At 36.2% G+C, this 27,937-nt stretch overlaps 1 protein-coding gene across 1 annotated transcript; it reads right to left on the bottom strand.

Annotated features, from left to right (window-relative positions):
* Positions 1-6,362: 6,362 nt before the first annotated feature.
* Positions 6,363-26,511, bottom strand: LOC140143913 (uncharacterized). The gene is made up of 20 exons (XM_072165742.1): positions 25,340-26,511; positions 23,729-23,895; positions 22,449-22,614; positions 21,812-21,940; positions 20,731-20,921; positions 20,149-20,317; positions 19,326-19,448; positions 18,192-18,557; positions 17,362-17,493; positions 17,033-17,165; positions 15,959-16,179; positions 15,505-15,618; positions 14,578-14,691; positions 14,069-14,195; positions 13,332-13,400; positions 12,934-13,014; positions 12,721-12,795; positions 12,047-12,118; positions 10,445-10,531; positions 6,363-9,696 (listed from the first exon to the last, which is right to left on the bottom strand). Exons 1-20 carry the CDS (start codon positions 25,452-25,454, stop codon positions 8,310-8,312), a joined length of 4,038 nt encoding a protein of 1,345 aa, XP_072021843.1. The 5' UTR covers positions 25,455-26,511; the 3' UTR covers positions 6,363-8,309.
* Between the last annotated feature and the right edge of the window lie 1,426 nt (positions 26,512-27,937).

Raw genomic sequence — 27,937 nt, 5'->3', positions numbered from 1 at the left:
GTGACCATGGTGACACAAACACAAAAATGCGCAATATTTGTAATCAATTATTTTTGATATCTTTTGCTGTAATTAAACTAACATACCCTGCAAAAATCAAGGCTCTAGATGCTGTTTATTTTTATTAAACAAAGGAACCGTCGTTTCATTATTACGACATCTTAAGCTGGTATTACACCCCCTGATAAATTGTGTGATTATGTTTTGCATTTTCTCAAAAAATAATAACACACTGGTATAAAGTTATGTATATTATAGCATGGAAGTAATACACATGGAAGCTGGTCAAATACTACATGAAAGTGAGTATCATACTTGCCGCGATACTGAACAAAAGCAGTACAGTTGAAAGTGGAACAATTGAGTCATCGCATGGTCAACGTGTACCATGTCTAAAATCAAAGTTCCCGCTTAAAAATCAATAGCAGTGCGAGGTCGTGTACTAAGTCCTGACAATGGGCTGTGTTATATTACCGCAGTGCATGACTAGTTTTATGAACACAAACAGATTTTATAAAATCCCTACGTAATGGTCAGAATGCTATCAGTTTAATTTATACAATTTTATTAAAAGTATGTAATTATGTGAAAACCTACCGATTAAATGTATATATATGCTAGACTTTCAGATAGCAGTTTTAAAACAGAAAATGAAATGAAATACAATTTATTTTACGCAAAATGTAAAGATAATACCCGACTCTGGAACATTCTGGTCAACAGCAATTTCGGGCAGCCCCCGGCACACAAATAGATGCGGGATTCATTTTATAATGGAAAGCATGTGCCAAGTGCGCATATCAATTATTACCGCTAATTAGCGGTTTAGACGTAAATGCATGATTTCCAATATTTTGAAGTTTAAGAAAATCTGTAAGTATAGGGTAGAAATCGATATTTTGAATGAATTTCTGTAATTATGGATTACAAATCTAACATCCCTGTCACTTTTTTCCGAATAAAAAAACAATTTACTTGAAACATAATCAAGAAAAACACGATTTTTGCTCAAAATAATAAACCTGTAAATAAACGAACTGGCAATACAGGCGGCAAGTCTGATCCACATCAAAGACACGCTGACTACATTGTTATCACAATAGCTTGATACGTAACCTCTATAGAATGTTACGTAAATAATTCAATAGGTGTTGGATCGACCAGCTTCCATGTCTCTTACTTCCATGATTATAGGGACAAGGAATCCAGTTACTACACTGGAAGTTCAGCGACTCAAGACAAACGGTACGTTATTTATGATACGAACAGAGGTACCGCTAGAATGTACCTCATTTCTTCTGTTTCTTAACATTATATAATGAGCCACTTATTTTGAATCACTGAAATTTCAGTAAAGTAATTGAATTCCTGCCTTACTAAAGTACCTATAATATACATAACCTTAGGCTTTGTTACCAGTGTGCTATTATTTTTGAGAAAAATGCAAACTTTGTCACAAACTTTATCAGAGGTGCATTGGGTAAGTGGGACAGTCGGTATCGTATCGGTATATTTAGTGTAGCAGTGAATAATTACTATAGTATGTGCCCCACCGTGACCCCAATTTAAAATGAAGATTTCAAAAAAACTGGGAAAATTACACATGCTCGAAAATACTTCTATGGAGCGACTTCTGACGAAGAAACGTGATTCGCGTGTCATTCCGCGAGGTTGGTATTGTGATGTGCCCAGAGTAATTTAATTTAATTATTTAACTTTGTTTACAAGCTGAAAGTATTTAATGGTATGGGAAACCCCCTTGCACTTGCAAGAGTTGGGATGTAAACTGTAAACAAAGTCAGATCTATGTTTGGAACTTGAAAATCCCTAGTTCAGTGTATTGCACCATTAGAAAAAAACCCACAGGAAGTGATGCAATGTGAAAAGTTAATGTGTATAAATAATCTTGGGAAAATCCCTTGGATTGTGAAATGGATAAGAGTGGGAATCACCCACAGGAAGTGTTGTAGTACAACAGAATGGTCTATTATTAGATTTTGGGCTTCTGGTGTATAAAAGCTGCAGGCTTGAGTTTGGACTTTACAAAATGTCATGAGAGATAGTGAAACTCCACATGTGTGTGATGGTCTTCGTGCTTCTAAAAAGAAGTACATTTTAACCAGGTTACATAGCTAATAATTGAGCAATTTTTAATACAGCAACGAAGGAGATTTATGAGTACGTGAATGTGCTCTTCCTCATCAAAGGAGTAAAGTTCTTCTGTCGAATTGCTGGAGTTTGCTGGGTTTATGAAAACCACACATCTGTCAAATACAGCGGAGCAGTGTTAAAGGAGCCTGTTCCCTGGAGAAAGAGAGATTGGTGAAAGAAACACCATTTTTGGAGAAAGCAGCGTAAGGAGATACATATTTGGAGAAAGCAGCGCAAGAAGATAAGTGATTGGATAGAGCAGCAGCATTTTCGTGTGAGGATTTCATACACAAGGATATTTATAAACGCAAGTGCACAATGGACTTCGCTGATTTTCGTAGGACAAGAGAATAAGGATAAATACCTTTTAACCAGTACATATATATAATGTTATGATTATGCTTGTGTTTTATACCGTTTTTACTGTATAACATGACCAAATGGAATAATTATGGGATCTTCAACACACTGTACTTTAGACGCCTTTGTAAATATTGTACATATTTTGATCGTTTCCGGTGAACCATATCTTACTGTGGTTTTCAGGTCACTAACAAAAATCTGAAAATGGTCTTGATTTTTTCACCACTTGTAGGTGACATTACAAACTATATGTATCCGCATTTTCAAGTAGCTACCATTAACAAGACAAACACTTTTTTGAATGACCCTCGCGGTATACTGTCAGTATAATATATACATTTAAATGCCTAGTTTTGTTTTTAATACACGGCTTTCGGCTGAACCATTAGCAGGCTAAGTTAGCACATCTATGACAATAAAAGTGCAAAAATCCGAACTTTGATGCTTTTTACGGTCATCCGGATGAGCAAATCACTGAATGAGCCTTTAGGTCACGAGTAAGAGGATACTTGTTTGGCTTCAAAGCTTTGTCGGATGTAAGTCTTTTCTCGTGTTGTTGTTTATCCTGAATGTTCGATGAAACATAGTCATGCAGCTCTTTAAAACAGGCTGACTGGCTAAGCTGACTTTGACTGAGTTGGCTTATCCAGAATCAGTCAAACATTCCGTGCTATCACTATGATTTGAGTTGTCAATGGTTAATATATTCCTTAATTGATATATTTCATTGGAAATTTGTGCAGATACCTTGACACAGAAACCTGCGGATTCGATTGCAACATTTCAATAATCATTCAAATCCCTAGTATTTAGATACTCAGGACTTCATGATGTACAAATTTCAAGTCGAATACACAAAATTCAGAGGTAACACTGTTATTCATTTATTACATGTCAAGGTTTCGTGACTTATAACATACATTGTTTAAAAATAATTCAAAAAAAGTTCATCGAAATTTACAATTTTCATCATGTATTTTTCTTCCATGGCAATACACACAATACTACATGTCGTCACTGGGCAGGAAAAACCTCATGTACTTTTTGCCCTTGAACATGGATGAAGCAAACCATTCAATATAAAGTCTACACCTACAAGGCTTTATCCATTTTCAAGGGCCAAAAGTACATACGAGGTTTTTCCCGCCCAGTGACAATGTATTTGAGGTAATATAATAAGCTCATGGTCAATACAAACCACCAAAAAAACGTTGACAACGTAAAGAAAGCAGCAAGTTTAAAAAGCCCCCACCTCGGCTCACTTTTTGAAACTTGGTCCCATTTGTAAAAGATACTGATTTAATCTTTGTCATAATTATCAACTTAAAACATTTCCAGAAGTGTTATGTATCTTTAATGTGCCGATGCGATATTAAGTTGTTAGCATTCTGGAACGATCAGAAAGGTTATTATGTTGTTCTTGGCCAATATCCTTATATATATATGTTTTGTTTTATGATAATTATTAAGTTCATGACCAATGATTGAATTAAACGAATAACAAGTAGGCATGTTAATGACAATGATACTATTGTTTAAACGTTAAAAACACCGATTTGCTGTTGATATTCAAAATGGGACCAAGTTTCAAAAAGTGAGCCGAGGTGGGGGCTTTTTAAACTTGCTGCTTTCTTTACGTTGTCAACGTTTTTTGGTGGATTTTCTTTCTTTTATGAATGTAGCCAAGCAGCTCTAAGCTTGGAAAGTCATCGGGCTACGAAGTACTCCATAAAACAAAAAATAGATGTTTGAAATTATGTTATCCTTGATTTATGACAGTACATAATTTGATAAAACTTTATCAGCCGTTTATTTTTAAAACTTGCTGGTCACAGCTACCGCGTGATCTGTAATGTTAATAGGGATACATATACATTTTAATATACTTTAAGGGCTGGGGTATGAACGTTTGGACAGTATTTATTTTGTGACATCAGAGCACATCAGACATATCGAATTGCATTCTGAATACGAAGAATGTCATTCTGATATCAAATAATTTTGATTTTTGAAATTCGCAATTTAATACACATTTTATGGCAAATCATTAAAATTGATATTTTTGATATTTAACAGTACTTGAAGTAAACTTTATAAATCTGATGATTTATACTTAAAGTGTATGTAGGTGGGATGCAAAGCCGATGATCAATTGAAAATTTTGACCTTTCGTATTGAAGATATGGATTTTTTTCCCAAAATACCAAAAAAAATAGGTCATTTTGGGAAAAAAATCCAGATCTTCAATATAAAAGGTCAAAATGTTCAATTGACTGTCGGCTTTTCCTCCCTGCTACATACACTTTAAGAATATATCATTAGATGTATATAATTTACTTCGAGGACTGTTATATATCAAAATTTGAAAAATATCAAATTTTATAATTTGTCATAAAATTTGTATTATATTGTGATTTTCAAAAATGAAAATTATTTGATATCAGAAAGACATGCTTCGTATTCAGAATGCAATTCGATAGGTCCGAGGTGCTCTCATGTCCCACAAAAAATACTGTCGAAACGCAATAAACGCTCATTTTAGATCCCTTAATTATTCAAGGCAACTAAGAAAATGTAAATATGGACAACACATACCCAATGTTGACGATGCCAGCGAGACACAGAGTCCGATTTACTTCAAATTGAAACTATGTAGCAAGGCTTATACTACGGAAGCGTCTAAGTGCCACGACTTAGCAAGATAATTATGTTTTAATGATTGTGGTTTTTGTAGCCCTGCGGGGCAATATAGTTGGAGATCCAAATTTCGCGGTTGATAGTTCTTTTGTAGCCCTGCGGGGCAATCTAGTTGGATTTACCTATTAAGCGGCGGTTGTTGGCGGTTTTTCGCGGTTTGTAGTTTTAATTTCCCTCATTCTTCATGCCCTACCCTCTATCGGGGGTTAATTTATAGTTTAAGCTCGTTGGATAACTATACTTTTCGGTGTGTGGTTCTTTGTAGCCCTGCGGGGCAATCTAGTTGGATTTCCCTATTAAGCGGCGGTTGTTGGCGGTTTTTCGCGGTTTGTAGTTTTAATTTCCCTCATTCTTCATGCCCTACCCTCTATCGGGGTTAATTTATAGTTTAAGCTCGTTGGATAACTATACTTTTCGGTGTGTGGTTCTTTGTAGCCCTGCGGGGCAATCTAGTTGGATATCCAAATTTCGCGGTTGATAGTTCTTTGTAGGTGCGTGGTTTTTGAAGCCCTGCGGGCCAATCTAGCTGGATGTCTCTATTGAGCGGCGGTTGTTGGTTGTCTTTCACAGTTTGTGGTTTTAATTTGTTGGATATCCAAATTTCACAGGTTGTGGTTCTGTGTAGCCCTGTGGGCCAATCTAGTTGGATATCCCTAGTGAGCGGCGGTTTTTGGCGTTCTTTCGCGGTTTGTGGTTTTATTTTCTCTACTTGTTCAGGTCCTATCCTCTATCGGTGGCTAAATTGTCTTTTAAACTGGTTGGGTATCCATACTTCGCGGTTTGTGGTTCTTTGACATCCCTATTGAGCGGCGGTTGTTGGCGGTCTTTCGCGATTTGTGGTTTTTAATTTCCCTCATTCTTCAAGCCCTGTAGTCTCTAGGGGGGGATAATTTATAGCTTAAGCTTGTTGGATAACCACACTTCTTTGTAGCCTCGCGGGGCAATTTAGGTGGATATCCAAAATTCGCGGTTTGTGGTTCTTTGTAACCATGTGGGGCAATCTAGTTTGACATCCCTATTGAGCGGCGGTTGTTGGTGATCTTTAGCGGTTTGTGGTTTTAATTTCCCTCATTCTTCAAGCCCTGCTCTCTATCGGGGTTTCCGTGTGTATGTGGTCATGGTGGTGGGGACAGTCCCTCCTTGCAATAGGCATTTGGGTATTTTGCCGCTTTGCTAATTTGTCTTTACGTATGACTTTAATGGCCTTACATATTTGGTTGTCTCTTTTTGGATACGTTTTTGTCCCTGTTGGCCTTCCATACTAGTGGAACAATACTTTTTCACACATATATCCAAATACACGCATTCCTACACCTGACTAGCAGCCTTTAGTTGGGTCCCCGTCGGCTACAATGCATCCAAAATGTAAAATGATTCGGAAATATCATGATCGTCAGGCATGGTGAAAGCATCTGCATGGTGAAAGTAGGCCCTAGGCCGTGAATAAAAAATCAAACATGTTTGTTTGATGAAAAAAAATATAATATCACAATAGCAATGGATGTTCGAAATGGTGTTATTCTTGATTTATGACAATAAATTGGTTAATAAAACATTTAAAAAAAAAGGTGATGGGAAGTTTCGAACTTGAGCAAAACTTCTTAAGTGGATTAGAAGTCCATGTCCTTAACCACTTCGCCACGTGGACGTCTCGATATAACGACGTGTGAAAGTGGAGTATTTATTAATATGAATGTATGCTGTGGTCCGGAAAGAATAAAAGAATTGTGAAAAACTTGATTTTTTTGGCGAATGGGATCCAGAATTTGTATGTAGGGTATCCAGGAAAATGCTAGGGTATATTTTGAAAGTGAATCTCAAAAAGTAGTGCGACAGTGACAGCCATGTATGGCTGTAGCAGTGACGAAAGATTCTGGATATCAGTATGATTAGCTATGATTTGCCACTAATTTTGGCTATGAAATACCGCGTGAAATAAACAAGAATGTTAGTTTATTATGAAATAATCGGATTGACTGTAAGATTGGTATAACTTTTTGAATTAATGAGTTATTAAAATATTACACTTTGGACAGTAAATAAGATTTAGCATGGTTTTAGATATATTTTGTACCCAGCGAAAAATATCATAGAACAATAGCGTTTTGTTTCGTGTAAATATAGTCTTGCGGTGCATCTGCTTATTCTTCTTTATCAGTCGTTTTTTTTTAAACTTGCTGGTCATGCTACCGCATGACTCTAATGAGCAGAGAGCAAAAACAACATTGTGGTCTTAAAATACAGCACGAATCACGATGTTTGATTTGAAACAAACAACATATTGACAATAAAAACGAATTAATAAAAATTGTCCAGCGCAATGACGTCCTTGCACTAGACAATTTCGGCGCGGGAATTTTGAACATCGCGTGTTGAAAGCGGCTTTCTTTTTATGGTCAATATGAGTTTGTTTCATATAAAACCAAGTGATTCGTGCTTGAAAATTGTTTTTCTAACATAAGGCACAATGTTGTGATTGCCGGAGTCATCCTTCAAGTAAATACTGATTGGGCAGCCTGGTAAAATGTATTTGGTCAACATTCGTTTGAATATACCTGGCAATAATCATACCTAAACATAGGGAGACCTACCGACTAAAAGTAACTCTCTGTAGTATGTACAGCAATCTATATATATTATAATATTACAGGCACGCTCCGTTGTTGATTGCCAAGCTTGCTCTCAGTATGAACTAACATTACACACTGGAAAGTGAGTGATCTTTGACCCCGCAGGCGACTGTCAATTATACACCGACTAAAGAAGGGTCAAATTTGAAACCGGTGATATAGTGAAAAATTGACACACATTGTGGTTAAAATTTACTATAGGCCTATTTAGGGTTTAAAAAATGAAATGACTATATTCAGGGGTCCAGATTAGAAAATGACCGTGGGTCGAAAAATTATTATATTTGGGTCATATGACCCTTTTAGGGGTCAATTTAACATGATGCCAAACGACAGAAAATGACCCCGACCGTGGTTGATTTCACCATGAATAGATGAAATAAAACTGACCCCGTAAAAGAGTTGAAATTTTAACCGCGTCGTTTTAAGTGTGTATCTTGTTTTCATACTATGGTGTACAGGATCTGGTCAGCAGTTAGTACCATCTGATAGGTGTTCACCTGTAATTAGCTGCATACCATCGTTGCTATCTTCTGTGTCGCCAGGTTCCGCTGAGGCACCATCCTGTTGCACCCATGGCCCCTCATGCCTTCCGTCCACTCTTAATAAGTCTCTTCTATGTTCTCCATCCTCGTCCGTAAACCTTTGAACCCTATCATCGTGCGACGATTTTCTATCCCAGTCCATTTGTAATTTTGGCGATATCAATTCTATAACATTATCTTCAGCGTCCACAGACGCTAATTCCTGTGGCACTTGTGAGTCAAGTTGTGTTCCTTGGTCGCCCGCGAATTGATCATCTAATGGTGCATAACTTTCCTTTGCTTCGAGTTCAGTAAAATATACAGCTACAATATACAAAATTGGGCCTAGGCATGAACTTAGCGGAAGGATAAAAAGTACTGACCATGCGTGTGTTTCTATAGACACCATATTGCTTGGATCTAGAGACCATAATCCTATACTTATGATAACTAAGCAGCAGATGATATTTAAAATCGAAATTGGCGCCAACCTGATTGTGAGCTTTATATTGTCCATATTTTGCGTAATACGATTTTGATAATTGCGTAATCCAACAATGATAATTCCAATCCAAATTGCAGTAATTAAAAATAATAATATAAAATCTATACCAAAGAATATATTGACAATAAATGTCCAAGCCGAGGTGTCATTCGGTGTGAAAACGGGTAAATTAAATTGACTAGACGTATTGCCGAGAAAGACGGTGTAAAGATTTGGTTTTATGAAATATGGTAATGTAAAACAAATATCGGACAATCCGAATTCATTTTTATCTTCTGCACCTATAAGTGAAACATATATCAAACTCAAAATGAGAGATACACCCCATGCGAATGCAGCACCTCCCCATGCTGATTTTAAATTAAATCGGATACTTTTAAAGGGAGTCACAATGCTGAACAGTCTATCAAGAGCCAGCAAGAGCGAAAAGCTAATGGATGCCTGGGAGGCGAGAAACGCAGCGAATGAAGCTACGTGACAAGTTCCACTTGTTTGCCAAGTCGTGGAAAGCGTTTGATACATTGCACCATATTCAATATCCTTTGCAAAGATGATAAGTAAATATACTCCCATCAACAGTTGAGATGTTGATAGATTGATGAGCAGCAGACATTGTATCTGTCCGATTTGTACATTCCGGTTTGCAAACAGAAATATTATAACAGCTATATTGCCTGTAATGGTTAATACACCAATAATGGACGTCACTCCCTTGAAAGTATTACCCAGCATACTACCGCATTCAGTTATGGAGTATGTAGACTTTAGTAGAACACATGATATTGAGTCAGGAATTCCGCAACATAAATGACCATCATCAACGTATCTAAATGTATTGGAATGAAAAGAGAGCAAACACAAACAAAAATGTATTATTGAAATATATAGGGGGCCTACTGTCATGCGCTTTAATTAGCCTTGTAAATAATCTTAGCAGTCAAGTTAGCTCAATCGATAAGGCGTTCGAATATGGTGCGAGAGGTTGCGGGTTCGAACCCTGGTTTTGCCTAGTACGATCTCGTGGAAAATTGAGTGAAATTCCCCTAGACAAGGAACTTACTGCTAATTTGTCTCGTTGTAACCAGTACGAAACTCGGGGAGCTGATCCTGGTTGCGATGTTTATTGGTGGAATGTCTAGGGTGTGCGCTCTTGAAGCAGCGAAGTCCCTGAATTGTTGTTTAATGGTTTATGGAATGATGTGTGGCCGTAGTGGTCAGCAACAACCTGTAAAGTGTGCTGAGGCTTGTGGATCAACGTCTAGGCGGTGTGCCTGTGCGTAGCGCACTATAAATCACTGCGCTTTTTAAAAACTAATCCCCAGAGTTTTTAAACAAGTCAGTCACATTTTGCAACGTTTTAGTTGTAATAACTCATTCTAATCATACTATGACCACAAACTGCTTCCAGCATGCATGACACCGGTTATTTGTTAAGATTTGACTACCATTACTTCAGGCGAAGGTTACTTCCTGGAAAGCTGGATTGAAGCAGAACATCTTATGTAACTGATGCACTTGCTTGATCATAGTGACAGGGGAAAATATACATTTGTTCATGAGCACGGGTTACTTACATTGTTTTGAGTTTTGGAAGATTATTCACTTGATCTGCAATGAACGATTTATTCTTGTCAATAACTTGATACCCGGTAACAACTACCCTGAAATTAAAATAAACATATACATAGAAACATAAACAACATCTGACTTTGTAGAAACCGAACAATATTGTTACAAACGTAATAGCAAACTCATTTTGTAGTTTGATGATTAGTATTTAACCGAACAATATTGTTATAAACGTAATAGCAAACGCACTTTGTAGTTTTGATGATCAGTATTTAACCGAACAATAATGTTACAAACGTAATAGCAAACGCATTTTGTAGTTTTGATGCTTAGTATTTCAGTTATAGTTACATTAGGCCGAGTACAAAAAATGCAGGTTTCTCATCCGCGCCCTTCGCCTTTTTTGAAGATTTTTCAAATGTATTTTTATTTTGTTATCTTTCAGTAATAACTTCTTGAAAAAGATGTTTCGGAAGTTGAAACTTATTTTACGGCTTTGTAAATGCATAATACATCATTTAAGAAGAGTTTTGTGATCACTAGAGGGCCTACCTCTCAAAACAATAAAATAAAAAGGGCCTCCTCCTTTTTCTCAGATATCAATCTGTATGTCGAATACCAAAAATATGGTGCCAAATACAGGTATTTAGCGTTGTTTTCCAATAACAAAATAGAAAATAAAAAGCCCCTCATCCTCCTAATTAAAAAAAAAAAAAAAAACCCGGACGGGTACGAGAAACATATTTGTATTTTTACTTGGCCTTGGTGAAGTGAATATAATGCGGCTCGCTGAACAATTAGAAATGAGACCGTAGTGGGAGAGGAGTTGCAGGATAGCGACTTTTATAGTAAAAGTCAACTTGAATAATGTATTTACAACTGAATATATGAATACAATTGCCACCCAAGTCCATACTTTGGCCAAATTGAGTTAAGCATGGGAAAGTGCTGCTATACATAGGCCTGTCATATGTATGAAAGAACAACTCAAATTCATCCTCTGTGTCTATTGAGCATATGAAAAATAGCATGTATGGAAGAATCAACCCAAGTCCATGATTTGAGTCTTGTAACACATTGATTGAAATCCAGTATGAACAAAAGTCCACTTGTAACATCTTCATTGCTGGACAGTGACTTTTGGAAAAAAAATGCGTTTAATCAAGGAAAGTGTGGTTTATATTACATAGCAGAATGCTTATCAAAATTATACATAACTGTGTGTTTTATTTTGTATTATCTTACTAGTGGTAATATCATTCCAACATTATTGTCTTTGTATATGATTCAAAAAACCACCCAAGTCCAGAATTTAAAATGAACCCCACGAAGTCCCTGAACTATGCTAATCGTCATACCTAATACAGTTTAACCCACCCATTTGCACGTACAACTTACCTATTGACCAGGTAAATCAAACTGAAGGAATTAAAATGATACACAAGTTTTTTTCTCAAAATCACTTCTCATGGACTTGGGTGGGTTTTGAATTCATGTATTCAATTAGAAATGAGACCGTAGTGGAGAGGATTTGCAGAATAGCGACTTTTATAGTAAAAGTCAACTTGAATAATATATTTACAATTGATAAAAAAATCTTGTCTTACAGTGTTTGGAGGCTATTCAATCCTTTCAGTGCACCAGGCTCTAATAGTGTATTTTGCATTTGCCACAGAATTCTGAAAATTAAACAAACGTACTCCCTACTGAAGGAACTAAATAACTTAACACATTTTACATTAAGGAGTACTCCAGTTTTCACTGATGTTAACAGGAAATCTTCTCCACACCGGGAAAAGAAAGTTTATTCTTGCAACTATCTCCATTTTATTTTTTATTGCAGATACACTTCTGTTCTTAAAACGACATTGTTATCATGGTTATGCATAACCCATTGTATAATTTACAACTGGACAGCATATATAATTATACAATTCAATAAATATCATAATTATATATTATTTATTTTTCGCCTTTTAATATGCTTAAAAGTCACAATAAAAATAATAATATACTAATAAAAACAATGAAGGAACGAATAATACCAAAAGAAACAGCCACATTTTATTTATTCTCCGCTTAGTTTCCAGCTTATATATTTCTATTTTGTGTTTCTCACACGTTTTGTTGATGTATTACATAAATATTTGTAGTTTTAAATTTTAGTTCACAGGTATAGATTTTATATACATTTTGTTGGTAATGGCCCGTGTAAATTCTAATTAATATGTTGATTCTGACATCTTATGAATGCTTTAAAAGCATGTTATAAGCTACTCACAATGCCTGCAGTGACGTCAGCTCTGCAAATGTGTTGTTAAGTACTATATCGAGATTGTAAACATTTGTTAGATTCCTGAAAAGTTTAAATGAGTAAATACATAAATATATAATACAAGAAACAAAATTTGAGTGTAACATGTCATGCGCAATTAACATTTTCCCCCTTAACTGTCTATTGCGAGCCATTGTCTTTGCATAATAATGTACTTACAAATATATCAAATGGTTCAGTCGATCAAACGTTCTTAGTGGTATTTCATTAACAGTGATGTTTAGTCCTATAGTCATAGTCCTGTAAGCAAGAATAGAAGTATGATAAAAAGAGACCTAAGTGTTATCAATATATCTTGTTTGAAAATAGAACAACACATGTACAAATGCAAGAACATTCCAAGTACCCTACCCCTCACCAACACACATCATCCAAAAACCTTCTGCACATTAATTCTGGAAAGCTCACACAAACTTTGGTCTCTTTAAATATGTAAAGTTCATTGTATTTTAGAAAGTGGTAACGAGTAAAGTAGTCGGTCCTTTTTCTGGCATTCCACACAAAATTATTTTCTTTGAAAGAAAACTTAAATAATTTTCAATCCTCAATGATCTTACAGTTTTTCCAGCCTTTGTACGGTTTTGAAAATCCCTGGCCTTAAAAATCCGTTGTCCGCTGTTATTTCCCTGCGCGAGATGAAACACATGCAAAAAGGTTGAAGTAGTTAGTGTCATTGTAAAGATTAATTGAAGACGATAGTTGCTGCACATTGGTCCTATTGGTTTATTAACGAATTGCAATGCTATTCACTGTTTCAACTTATTAAAATCATTACAAATGATTATATTGTAAAACAGATACAAATAGTTTGGGAAATGACTGATTAAAATTAACCCTTACAATTTAAATGACGAAGATGTATAACGCACCCACAGACCAGTGCCCCAATCGATTTTCGAATTTCTCACGTTCCTAAAGGTGCGTATTACACAGCATGTGCACTCAACTGGCTATGTGGTCAATTTGACCTTATCTGCTTTGTTATTTATAAATATTACATTATTTTTGTTGGGAAGGCAGATGTGAATTAACCCTAACAGGACGGTATACTACAAAATACTACTTGATATATGCGCTGTTCGTGCATGCATCCCACGTGGTGTGATGACGCAATCGCCCTAAGTGATATAGGCACGGTTTCGCTGGCCAGCGAAGCCCAAGACCCGTGGCAAAGTGTCGCCGACCCAGTGCCTGGCATGCGAGGGGTCTCGGGTTCGAATCCCACCAAGAGCAAACAACTTCTTTCCTTCCCGTCGCCAAAAAGCCCTTAGGCGGTTAGGGTTAATGTACTTACAAGTCGTTTGTAATCTGTGGTAGATCAGAGACGCCATGTGTGGATCTTGTCTCACCCTGTAGACAGTGTATAACAAGGTGTTCGTCTTCATACGTGCAGGCACAATCATCAGGGCACATGATGACATCTGTGTCAAACAAATGATAACTATATTCAAATGTAGAAGTATGCAGAATAACTAGAAAACCTGAAACCTCGGTTGAAGTGAGAGTTTCGTCGCACTTTAACATTCAGTCATTTGAAAGATGTTTTAAGATAGAAATTCAACTTATTATAACCATATTGGTGGTATGTGTGCAAATGTTTGCCGCAATCGTTTCAGGAATTGGGATGGGTGCTATCCGTCATCCTTGTCCTCTGGCGCCACAGCCTAGCTACGCCCGCTAAGTACAAATTTCAAAAACATACTTATTTTATAATAAATCTATTCGAGACCTAAATGACAGCATTATGCTGTTTGTTTACATTTACAAACGGCTAAAGCAATAACAAACAAGATCAATACATACCGCATTTGTGTTCATCACTTCCATTGTTGCACGTAGCATCACCATCACACACTTCACTATTCACTATACACGTTGTGTTATCGCATTGGAACGTGTCCTGGCATATTACGTCATCTAAAATAAGTTTGCAAATAGATCATTTTCAGGGGGTACTACACCTCTGGCAAATTTTGTGTCTATTTTTGCATTTTTCGTAAAAATGATAGCGTATTGGTGACAAGTAAGATATGTATATTATAGGGGCAAGGACTACAACTACTACACTGTAAATTTTATTTCAGCACAGACAACAGTTTTGGAGTTACAGTCAAAAATGAGGGAAAACCAATATTTGATCAATAAATCAATAACTACTTGCCTTGAGTTGCTGAATTTACAATGCAGTAGTTGTACTTGTCACCAACGCGCTATAATTTTTGAGAAAAATGCAAAAATAGGCACAACATTTGCCAGGGGTGTAGTACCCCCTTAAACTAACGAAAGACTTGTGCAAACCATAGACTGGCTCAACACGTAACAGCTAAGTACCACGCATATCAGATGGCATACTATTAAATACAAGGCTGATCATCTATTACTAATACCTAGTTTATATTTAAAATATTTTTGCTATGACTAAAATATAACTGTGCGAAGAATAGTGTACATGATGAAAATTGTTATATTTAGTTCTCTGGGTTAATAATAGGATTAACAAATTTTAATATTTCCCCAGAGTAGTAGCCGGTGCACATTATACGTTGACAAAAAACAAACCCAGCAATAACCGACGACCTTTGTAATATTAGCACGACGCTCTAACCAACTGAGCCACAGAGCTCTAACTAGCACGACGTTCTAACCAACTGAGCCACAGAGCTCTAACTAGAACGACGCTACAACCAACTGAGCCACAGAGTACATCATGTACATCAAAATAAGACTTACCACATCCGTCTTCATCTGTGTTATCTAAACAGTCATTAATGCCATCGCATCGCGAAGATTGTTTAACACAAGACAAACTGTTGCATTGGAAGTCGCTTTCTTCACACGGCGGAGCTATGGGTATATAAAAAATAATTTGTTGTTTGTTGGCGAACACGAGGAGATGAATGCGAGTTAAACTTGCAGTACATTGGCGGTTCCTTGTGTTGTATGAAAGACGGCCATTGTACCTTTTTAGCATGACCTTACAGGAACACGAACTTTATCTACATGTTGTTGACCTTGCTGTTGTTATCGCTGTTGTTGTTGTTGCCATCGTGTTATCGTTACTGTTGTTGTTGTTGTTGTTGTTGTTGTTGAACAGATAACCTGACCTCATGTATCTCAATGGTTTAACGTCAGATTATTATTGTGGTAAAGTCTATTAATGAATACAAATACTTGTACTACTTACTAATTGAATCATACTGCCAGTATTCGATGTCAAAACCTTTATCAACAACAGTTCTATCGGATACAAACGTCACCGTAACTTGATCGTCCATAATGGTCAGTTGTGTTAACTTTGTCTCTCTTGTGAGCAATACAACGTTTTTCTTTGTACCGTTTGTTGTTTCTATTGATAAAGTATCAAATCTGGATTCCAGTGCTAGACCGTGAATCGCTATCGCAATCCTGTAAGTAAGCCCACAAGCATGTTTTATAAATTACATATTTTAATCTGAAATAGTATATACAATAATATGAATTGGGCTATCTAAACCACATATTCATCATCATGTATAGTCACGCTTGGCATGTGTTTACAATTGCTACGCCCTCTGTTGGTGTCAGAAAAAATGCAGGGCAAAAACCACAATAGTCTACTTGGTCTACATGGACGAAGTAACGATCCATTTGGAAAACTTTATGTGCTATAGTCGTTATTTAATTGTGAGGACACAATAGCTAGCCGTCATTAGTGTAGTGTACTATCACCAAGCTATAGTCGAAAGTCGCGACTATCTTCAAGTTTGCCTCATGCAAACAAAACAGCTGAAATGTAGTATTATCGTATTCAAACGGGTCTGGTGACTTCACAGTGCTGTCGAACTAATGTGGCAGAATGGATGTTAGTAATTTCTTTGCGTTCATATAAAAATAGTTTCCTTAAAGGAGTGTTTCGTGATCCTAGCATCCTCTTTTTATGACATTTTTCAGTACATATCCACGAAAAAAGCCTATTCCCAAAAATTCAGTTGATTCCGATTTTGCGTTTGCGAGTTATGCATGATTATGTGTATTACACTGCTCCATAGACAATGCGTTGTAATTTCGTTCTGGTGCACCAGAACGAAATTCAAATTTCACGATATCTTTGCAAAACGAATTAATCTGCAAGAAATATTTGTACATAAACATTATGTAGCCAGAGGTTTCCAGTGATATAAAAATCTCAACTTTTTTTGAGAAAAGTGGGGGGATGAGGCTGTGGATCACGAAATGCCCCTTTAATAATGGACATTGCAATGGTGTACCAAAAGCTTACCTGTTTGATTTCGTTGCTTTGATAAGCCACCAACACTGCATGTCATTGTTATAATGCACATTCGGAAACCCAGGTGTTGTTAACAAGCCTATCCCACGGGCAGATGGCGCATCGATTGTCATCGGGTTATTTGCTTTATAGAATAACATAAAACTAAGAATGAATTATTTCGATGAAGCTGACATATATTTTTCATAAAATATTTAAACAGAAAATCCGTCATTGTCCATTGAAAAGAAAAAAACGTCCATAATTTACCACACTGAGAACTTTCATAACCACACCACAAATTACAACACTGAGAACCTTAATAACCACGCACAACTTACCGCACTGAGAACCTTCATCCGAACCGTCCACGCATTGTTGTTCACAATTACACACAAATTCTGCACTTAAACAAGTTATCAATGTGTTCTTGTCGTCACAGCTAAATTCCTCGGCATCACACTCTAGAGTGTCTAATTAAAATACACAGATGAAATTACACCGTCATTACTATACAATCTACATAATTCATAGGAATCTGTCCCAGTACACACTTTGAAAAATTATTGTTCAGAAGATATTATAAACACGAGTTACGTTTTATAATTTTTAATGTGTCTGAATTGGGCCAATCTGATCAACTGTCTTATCATCACGTGGGTAATTCCTAAACTTGCTTTCTTGACCTTAAGACTGTCCAAATGTGTTTACAAATAAGTATTTATAAAGTACATTAATGAAAATTGGCCTTCCCAAACCCCAAAACATGCAAAAGGTATATAGTGTTAAATGGCATGATAATTTGCTGAACTTAAAACCAATAAAATATACTAATGCACATTCAACACCCAGCTCAACATAGGTAGAATCAATAGAGGTTATCCACATCTAACAATAGCATTCCTCGTTCAAACCAATTCAATGTACGATTTCGGAGATACCTGTATGACTTTAGCCATTGGCAGTGATTGGCGGGCTATTTGCAAGTCATGGTTGCAAATGCAGGTACCAGATAAGGTCACATGGCAAGTCCTAAACAAGGTATAGCAGTCGCTGGTAGGATATGCAGCTTATAGAACACGGATAACCTCTATTGATACTGGTTGTTTGTAGTAACCAATGGAATGGTGCATTGTGGGATATTGTGCTAAAGGTCGTAGGTCATAATTACCAGTTAAATTCAGCTGAATCACAAACCCCATGCCTGCTATTACTGATTTCGAATCACCAGCAAGTAACCTCAACCACAACTCTGCTCGATCCGACAATAATGCGACATTCCAAACATCGGAGCCTGTGTAACGCCTTAACGGTTCACTCGATTGTTTCGAATCGTTTAGATTTATATGCAAGAAGTCTTCGTTGATAGCGAGTGAGAAGTTGAGAAAGACTAGGCGCAAGGTGGATTCAGGAGGACTGAGGATCTGCCATTGGACATCGATATTATCGGGGTAGTAGAATGGGGAAGATGGAGATGTTAAAGTGGTCGTATTCCCCGAAGTTAAATCTACCACCTGAGTCTCTCCGTTTACGACACCTGGAGCAGTAGCAATAATTGATAACATACATTGTAAAAACGTGTCTTACGAATGGGCTATTTCAGTCGAAATCCATATATTCCTATGGAAGACATGACACTAACTTCCTATAATACAAGGGGTGTTGATTTCAAATGCTATTTTCAATTCGGGTAATCCCATTTGAAATCCACACTCCCTGTGTGAAAGATAAAGGTCATGCCATAGCGGATATATGGATTTCAACTGGAACGCCCAAATGGTGTCCAGTACTCTGATATTTTGTGAATTAGCTTTAATAACAGTAAATATACAAAGTATATACAGCTCCAGAGAGAAACATCCTATAAAGTTGAGACGCCTCGCCATTAATGGTTTATCCCTGGTGAAAAGAATACGCAAATTGGTGTATAGTAAAATAAGGTTAGGGATTATGAGCTTACTCCTTCGGTTTTTTTTTTGGTTTTTTTTGTTTTGTTTTTTTGTTACTCTGTTTACAAATTTAACGCAAAAATCATTTTTGTAATTTGAATCTTGTGGTCAGTCATGATTTTTCTCATAGCTTGTCTTATCAGCAAAAATAGTATGTTTCAATTTCTTAAGACAGTGTGCGGGGCTGGTAATAGTAGGGGTTACTGGCTTTCTGACGGCGTAACATTTCCTCTGAAGGACGCTGTACCCTCATGGTTCATTTGCTTAATTCTAAATGAAATGTACCATTACGACATTACGGCAAGCACGATGTAGCACACAAAATGAATCCAGTATATAGGAATTGGTCTACTCACCAGCACAATTGTGTTCATCGATACCAGACGGACAGTCCATCAATTTATCACATAGATAGTCTCTATCGTAACAGGTTAAGAAGGTGTCATTACATGGCCAAAGGTTATTGCTGCAATCGGAAACTGTTTTAAAAACAAAAGTTAAATTAAATTAAAAAATAGTTTTGAAGGTTGAATAACGTTACTACGGTGTTGATAGGAATCCGTACATCGACATCATGTTAGTTATACGCCACAGTACATGGAATTTTAAATTGATAATGTTATTTATACAAGGGATTTATACAGCGCATTGTTCCTGCCTCAGTGCCCTTTACAAAGATGCAAATATGCAAACGGACAGAACCAATTAAAAGCGCGTCACACCCAGTGATATATTCAGCATCTCATTACCAAAACATAACGTAGTGCATATAATGTAACAACCAAAAAGACGACGAATGTTTTTTTTTTAGAGTCGACTAGCTTCAAGCATAAGCATGCTAGTATAAGTCATATACATGTATGTTAAAAAAACCCAGTTGAACCAATAAATAAAACAACCTCAAATTATATATTGGTATTATAATTATATACACCATATAATTATATGATTGGTATAACTGGTTTAATTGGTATATCTGGTTTTAAAGGAGTTTTAACGATTGGCGTGATGTCAAATGACGAGTTCTTAGGTGTACTCTGCAAAGGCTTATGGGATTTACCGAAAAGGTCAATATTGTTAATTACAATCATCAGGAACTTGGACAAAATGTCTGAGTGCACAATGGGAATTCGGACTCCGGGCCAATTGGTTACAATTGTAAAATAAAAATGTTCTTACTATTATACTTGGAAGCAGATATTTCAATTTGAAACCCTGTATACACATTGTTCTCTGTGGGGTCACTTTCAAAAACCAACCATACTTGATCTGTGTTCGTGTATACGTTGTCCGGTGCACGGACTCCCTGAAGAACTAACGACTTCTTGTAATTGGCTTCAGGGTATGGCTACAAACATAAATATAAAATGAAATGCAGATAAATTAATGTCATTGTATAACATATTTAATGGTATGCCTACATTTGCACATGCGTTCATGGTATTGACTTAATTGTTAACAATGTGATCAAATAGACGTGATGTTGGTCGTATAATTTGTCCATCATTATAGGAAGTACCCAGAGCTATAGCTTCATTCATTCAAATAAGATCAAACTTAAAGTTGAACCCAATCTAAATTTGCTTAATGGCCTAAACTTTCGATTAGCAGGATCTGTATCAACCATTCTGCCTTTGATAATGGATCGGAGAGGTCAGGCCATGTTTTTTAAATTATAATCAGTTTCCAGCAGCTTATTTTAAGTTGTAAAAACTGAACCGGTAGATCGTAACTTTAAGTGTTACCATGTAAACATATTACCTTGATCAAAAACGGATCGTATATGAATTCTGTTTCGAAGAACATGATATGCAGAGATATGGATTCATTCGGTGCGATGACATGGTACGGTGGACACTTGAGATCGGCAGGATAGAATCCAGGGTAGCCGGGTGATGTGATGTTCCACCCCTCGCCTGGCGATAGCGTAACATCTTTATCAAAACAAAAACCTGGAGCAACAGTTAAATAAATAAATAAATAAATAAATAAATAAATAAATAAATAAATAAATAAATAAATAAATAAATAAATAAATAAATAAATAAATAAATAAATAAATAAAAATATATTAATTAATTAATTAATTAATTAATTAATTAATTAATTAATTAATTAATTAATTAATTAATTAATTAACTAATTAATTAATACAAAATAAATCAATACTGGCAGGGGAGCAGTAAAGTGATTTAGCACATTGGCTTAATAAAAAGGCTATCCATTAAAAAACAAGACTTTTAAGATGCCAAAAAAACCCTACTTAAAACATTTGTAACGTTTAGTTTAGCAGCAGGACTACTGCGCAACTTGGCTACTACCTGTGATAAAATGCTTACGAGTGCAGCACAAATGCAAACTAAACACAACTAATTGCTCTGAACTAAAAAATGAAATGAAGTGTGCACACAAAAAAGAGCAATTAAATCATGTGCACGCCCAGACAAACAGCGTTTTGTTTTTATAGCTAGAGTGCCTTCCAGTATACACTTTGTACGCTTCATTGAAAATTTAATAATCAATGAAAGTAATTGCCAAAGTCATGGGCGTCAATCCCATGACAGGGCTCCCTGGCAAAATGGCCCATTGTTGTTCTTTTCGGCCACTTTTTGCCAATTCAGGTCGAGTGTCACCACCCTCCCCTCCCCAATTCACACACACCCCACACCCCATACCTTTCAGGCCGGATTGGCGCTAATGGCTAAAGTAAACACAAATTTTACGTTTATTCAAAGGAGAATAACAATAATATCTAAGAAAGAAAATATCCACTTGTTTCAATTAAATCATACATAAGTGTAACTTTTGATGAAAAATCTATTTATTCAAAATATATTCTTACCACAATTTCTTTCATCGGATCCGTCATCACAGTCTGTTATGAAGTCACACTGGTGACGGGTATCCATGCATAGACGAAATATTTGCTCGTAGTTACACACGTATTCTTCTGGTAGGCATACGGGATTTCCTATAAATAAAAAGAACATAATTATGTTCCCCAACGGCTAGGACCCCCTGACCCCGGCCCCTGACGTGGGCGGTTTCACAGGGTAGGGCCTGAAATTTATACCAGGTTTCAAGAAAATGTCCTTTAAAAAGTGGTATAAACTAGCACTTTCGGGCTCTGTTGGTTATTCAAAGTGATTGCCCCGGCTGGTCGCGTTACGCTATTAAGTCTGTGAGGGCTACAAACTGCGGCTGGGTATGGTGTATGGTATGAACATACGTCCATTTTCAGATTCCCAGAGGCAAATTGATCCCTATACCAAACTTATGTTGGTTGAGAGTAATTTATTGAATTACGATCCATGTCCTTTTGCCTATTCTTTGATATCAAATTAATGGTGCGATGCAGAGTAAAATCGTCGTCTAGTGCAGGGCAATACATTCAACAGTTGTTTTACCTATATTTATACTAATTACTCCTGTTACATCACAACTTCTACGATGAATTACACATCATTATATTAACTCACGGTTTGCAGTCACTTGAAGTAGAAAACCTCTTCCTCTATACCCACCGCCATCGGTCTTAAAAATGATCCACGTCTCTCCGTGCCAAGGTAAGTATATCGTGTGAGGTGTTCTGTTACCATCATATGACAAAGTTTCATTTGAAGAGTTGATTGGCGCTAATATCAGCTAAAAAGAGGAAACGGTATTTAATTCCACCATGAATGGTCCTTTACTCTTATTTCCTTTCTAGAGTAGATTGCAAATTCTACAGATTTAAATGCAAAGTTCAGAAATATATAATACAAAATAACTTAAACATATGTAAAGGAAAATGCAGGCGGCGGATGACATGATCGAGCCGGCAACTTGTGAAACCGCCCGGCCGTATGGCATTTTTCAATATAGTCGGTTAGTTTTGTGGGGTTCATTATCGAACCCCAACGGTTTTAGCTTGTATTTATATTATTTATCAACATAGGCCTATTTGTTTGTGATATTTCAAGCGTTTTAAAATTTCAAAATAATCCCATTCAATTACACGGTTGACGATGAAAATTTATTGAATTTAGAGAATGCAATGCGACCACTACCTGGGAAAATGCCCTTTCTCCTGGGACTAAATTCCACTTAGACCAGGTCTAATTTTAGACCCGGTCTAACTCTTTTGTGCATACGGACTTTAGATTTGTCACTGTTTTCAGTGCCGCAAGACACAATCCCTAATGCAATATTCTTGATAATAAAACACGATACAAAGTATCATTTAAATTGGTATAGGGAGACGGGAGAGAGGAACATAGGAGGAGATGAGGAAACGGCTCTTCCCTAAAAACCTACTTTCTATTCCATAAGCAGCTGCACTTTGCAGTTCGAAAATTGAGATAGCCTCTCATCTGACAGTAATGTATTTTAACCCCTGGACACTACTGGTTATCTAACAGCATTTCTGATTGGTTGATAACTTGAAATGCTCATTTCAATTGCCAAATATGATTTAGGCTTTAAACTATTCATGGTCAAACTTGTATTTACATATGATCTAATTAATACCCTCCTTGGTTGGTCCAAAATTGGACAACATATTCATTTTGGTCAATCGGCATTATCAGATGTTCTTATTATTCCCCTCCTTGATTGGTTCAAAATTAGACACACTATTTATTTTGGCCAATCGGCAGGTAGTTCTCATGGGGTTAAATTAACCAAACTAATTACATCCAGTTATTAATCAAATATGCAGTCATTGCAATACTGTATCAATTAAAAATGACAACTGCAATTTGAAAAGTCTCGTACTTACCTTGTCATATCGTTCCTCTGTGTCAAAGTCGAAAAATCTGACTGTAACACCTTGTCCCGTTTGGTACGTAAAACGCCATCTACAGTCGAGGCTATTATTATACCGGGCAGGATAATTAGGCGATGATATATTCACTGGTGTATCGTCCAAAGGTATTTTTAAAGAAGCTGATCAGTAAGTATAAAAAGAGGTACACACAGTTTGTTAAAATGTCATAAAACACACTATAGATATTTACCCGGGATAATTTATAGAATTTATTGTTGATTGGACATATTAGGCTAATGAAAGTTAATTCCGAGTTTATCGTCCCTTTTTTTTCCCAGGTTGGTGAGGTGACTTTTCATTTTTCATTTTCATTATTTCATCAGATTTCATTATTGACCTAAAATGCGTGTTGATTTAAAGCCACACTCATACATGTTATTTATAAACATGTTTTTATATGGGTAGGGACTAGAAAAGTTAGAAAAGAGCCTGGTTTTGCTTCCAAGTTATGAATTTATATGTTTTACAAACAAAAATATATGTTTTCAATTGCTAAAACTGGTGAAAACACTGATACTTTGAAAATAATGAATTATTTTGGCATTTTTGACAATTTGACGCGGGTGTTTTTGGTTTCCAAAAAGTGACGCGGGCGGGGGACGATAAACTCGGAATCGACTTTCACTAGCCTTAACTCAATATTAATTGATCATGTTTACTAAAGCTTTATCTTTGTCTAATAGTGTAAAAAAAGACCTTAAAAGGTCTTTTTACACTATTAGACAAAGATATGTTTGGCATTTTGTTACCTAAGATTTTAGCAACGGTTGAGGACATTTCTGTGCACAATACATGTGCAGATTTGTTGGGTACTTTATACCCAACATTCGTTGGGTTCTACATGTACCTACTGTGCACTACTAATTTGGTATTACAATCAACCGCAAAATGGGCTTGGACCTAAAAAATGATTCAATAAATGTATAGCAATTCGACCAACCCGGTTGGATCTATTAATGTTCAACCGTTGTACATGTATATCTTTAGCATTAACTGTTGCTTAATATTTTATGTAACTTTGTTAATTTTACAATTGGTGGGACTTATTAACTGAATAATTTTTAGTTTAAGGTCTTTAAGGTCTTTAAAACCTTGGATGTGTGTCAGTCGTTAGGCTAGACTGGTATAATATGTTTCTTCCTTACATCCAATTTTAAGTGTTTGCTATTTTGTAACTCAGTTCAGTATTATGATTATGCCTTATAAAGTTATAATACTCATCCATATAAAATAGGCATATCAGCTGCATGTACATAGCTATGTACTACATGTTTATAGTAGTACTGAAATATGCGCTAGTCGCATTTAAGCTTACCTAACTATAATACGTTGCATGTTTTGTATGTATATGCCTACAATCATTTACCATATTTTAGACATGAGTCAGGGATTTGGGTTCGTTCACCGGGACTACAATATAGGTATAATAAACCGATGCTGTCTTATATAATATTAAAAAAGTCACATGAAGTATATGATTCATGATATAAAAAAATTACATCACTCATGTACGTTATGTTATGGTTTTAAATTTAACGCCGTATTTATTCGCAATATATTTACCTACACATTGTCCTGCTGCACTGTTTGCAAACATTGCCAAAAAATAAACAAACAAACCAATACCAACTCTCCACTTCGTAGATATCAGTTGATCATGGAGCCTATAGCTACCCATAGTGATTGTGTATGATATTGGTGTCCATCCAACGGCTAGAGCACGGTACACATAGTATACCGTAAATACCAACTATACCAACTTTAAACCATTCCAAATGTCATATAGTTCAATTAATGGTTTGATTTTGTGATCTATTTTTGTTCACCATATAACTACCATCATCCAATACATGTTTAATATATAAATCCGGAAACTAACAATGCGAACCTACTATCGTTAGTTAGACCATAGACAGTCTATGGATAGACAGCAGCGTTTGCAGTACTACCCACAAGTGTGTTATCATTTACGCGAGGACAATAACATGACCTTTGGTTTCCGTGACCTTACACACCAATCACAGTAGCTTATCAGCTGATTTCAAGGACGACGATATAAACAAACCTCTCAGTCTGCGTTTATTTTCTCATTGCATTATTTACAATTATTGCCCATCGAGCCATTATAGCCAAGGTTGAATTATTCCCGTTTTTATAACATTCAAAAAACAGTCTCTGCACAACGTACAATGTCTCTGTTATGAGCTCAATTAGCCTTAAGTTTCCAAAAGTAAATATAAAATCCGTTCCAATATATAACTTAAACTTAAACATGATAAAACATGATATCAGAAAAATATCTAGTATAACCCGACATTTATGATATAACCTTTTCTAATCGTTTGCGAATAATGTTGAAAACGTTTTCTGTTATAAATAATACAACATCCCAGTAAACATAAAAATGTTTTTAAAATGTTTTAAACATGTTATACTTTGGGTTTTGGTTTAGATAAAAACGTTTTAATAACATCAAATCTCGGGTTATATACATGATATGGGAACGTTTTAAAACGTATTGTGTGAAAATACTCTACAACAATATTTTAAAAATGTTTTCAAAATGTTATTGTAAAGTATTTGTTTGCAAACATTGTTTGCCAAATGTTTTATCAACACTTAGGGACGCACCATTAGATTCTCAGGGGGGGGCATGGGAGTTTGGGTCAGGCAGAATTTTTTTTTTTCGCCGCCAAAGGCGGCGGAATTTTTTTTTTCGCCTCCAAGAGCACAATATTTTTTTTTTTCGCCGCCTTCGGCGGCAAAGTTATTTTTTTTCAATTTTAAGGTATATTTTTATACAAAGTTGGGTGGGGAAATTTTTTTTTTACTCATCAGTGAGGCAAAAATTTTTTTTTTTTTCTCACTAGTGGGCACAGATTTTTTTTTTTTTTCTCACTAGTGGGCAAAGTTTTTTTTCAAAAACTCCCATGCCCCCCTGGAAATCTAATGGTGCGCCCCTTAAATAACATTATGTTAGAGTATTTGCAGTTGGTTGTCAACAAATGTTTTTGAATGTTATAAAAACGTCTTATACCATGTATACGTCATTTATATAACCCGACATTTAAACGTTTCATGTCAACCTGTTCTAACCTTTTGAGAATGATGTCGAAAATGTTTTGTTTTTGCTGGGATATCATGGTTGTTTTTTTGTTTGTTTTTTTGTTGTTGTTTTTTTGTGGGTTGCGTTTGTGTGTATGTGGTTTTGTTTTTATTGTTTTATTGTTTACTTTTTTTATTTTTTTTTATATATACATTGTATTTGTACACTATTATGCACTTATCAAATGCAACCCCGGCCCCTGGGGACCCGGGGATGGCGGGTCGTGAGCCGTGGATTTTGGGTTTAAAAGTTCAAGTCCCGGGTAAACACCTGGCCAGTCCCGGACCCACCCGGGCAAAACTCTCAGCCACTCCCCGGCCCTCCCGGGGCGAATATCCGATGCAAACCGATACAAACCCCGGGTATTCCTCGGCCCAAGTTCCCGGCCCTGAGCATCGGATATAGGCCTGGATCTTAATATGGTTTTAATATTGCGGCAATCTTGTCATGCGGGCTCAAAATTCGGCAGGTATGTCTTCAATGGACTGCCAAGCTCTGGACATGCAGGGTGGATTCAAACGCTTCACATTATAGGCCTACATGTGTGTTCCATTGTAAATACGTCAGAGGGGATCCCTGTGTGCCATCACTATATTTAATATGCATGCTTGTGTTAAATATTACGAGGCATGAAAGGCGGGTCGGAAAATGCCGGGAATAAACCAGGAATGTTGTATTGATGTAGGACCTACATGTAGGTCTATGATTAAAACATCAAAGATATGAAAGAAACAGATCACAGCATTTACATCTGTCCAGGATACGAGTGGCGAATGTTCGATCTTCGCATTAACATTTTATGCACATAATATTATAGGCCTATTTATGATTTTTTGATGTCAATACAAAAACTTCAATTATAATGCGGCTATTCTGTAAAGGCCCATAACCAGTGTTTACTCTCTCTGGAAATTGGGTGCTCCGAATGAAGCATTTTCTCCACAAATTGGCCCAATTTTGGCTCAGTAATTCCTCAAATTGACTAATTGTAATACAGCATTGCAAATTTGTGTGGGCCAAATATTATTTTCACTGGGCCAAAATTGAGACATACA

Source organism: Amphiura filiformis, unplaced genomic scaffold, assembly GCF_039555335.1.
Source record: "Amphiura filiformis unplaced genomic scaffold, Afil_fr2py scaffold_32, whole genome shotgun sequence".
Lineage (NCBI taxonomy): Eukaryota > Metazoa > Echinodermata > Ophiuroidea > Amphilepidida > Amphiuridae > Amphiura > Amphiura filiformis.
The sequence above is the reverse complement of the archived record's forward strand: the minus strand, read 5'-3'. Positions and strand labels throughout refer to the sequence as shown.

What these genes read in the sequence shown, in the direction of transcription:
- LOC140143913 (XM_072165742.1), bottom strand. Translation starts at nt 25,454, where the DNA reads ATGGGTAGCTATAGGCTCCATGATCAACTGATATCTACGAAGTGGAGA. An exon ending in CACAGATGAAGACGGATGTG is followed by an intron (nt 14,692 to 15,504) that starts GTAAGTCTTATT and finishes AACTTATTTTAG; the next exon opens with ATGACGTAATATGCCAGGAC. An exon ending in GTACAAAGGCTGGAAAAACT is followed by an intron (nt 13,015 to 13,331) that starts GTAAGATCATTG and finishes TCTTGCTTACAG; the next exon opens with GACTATGACTATAGGACTAA.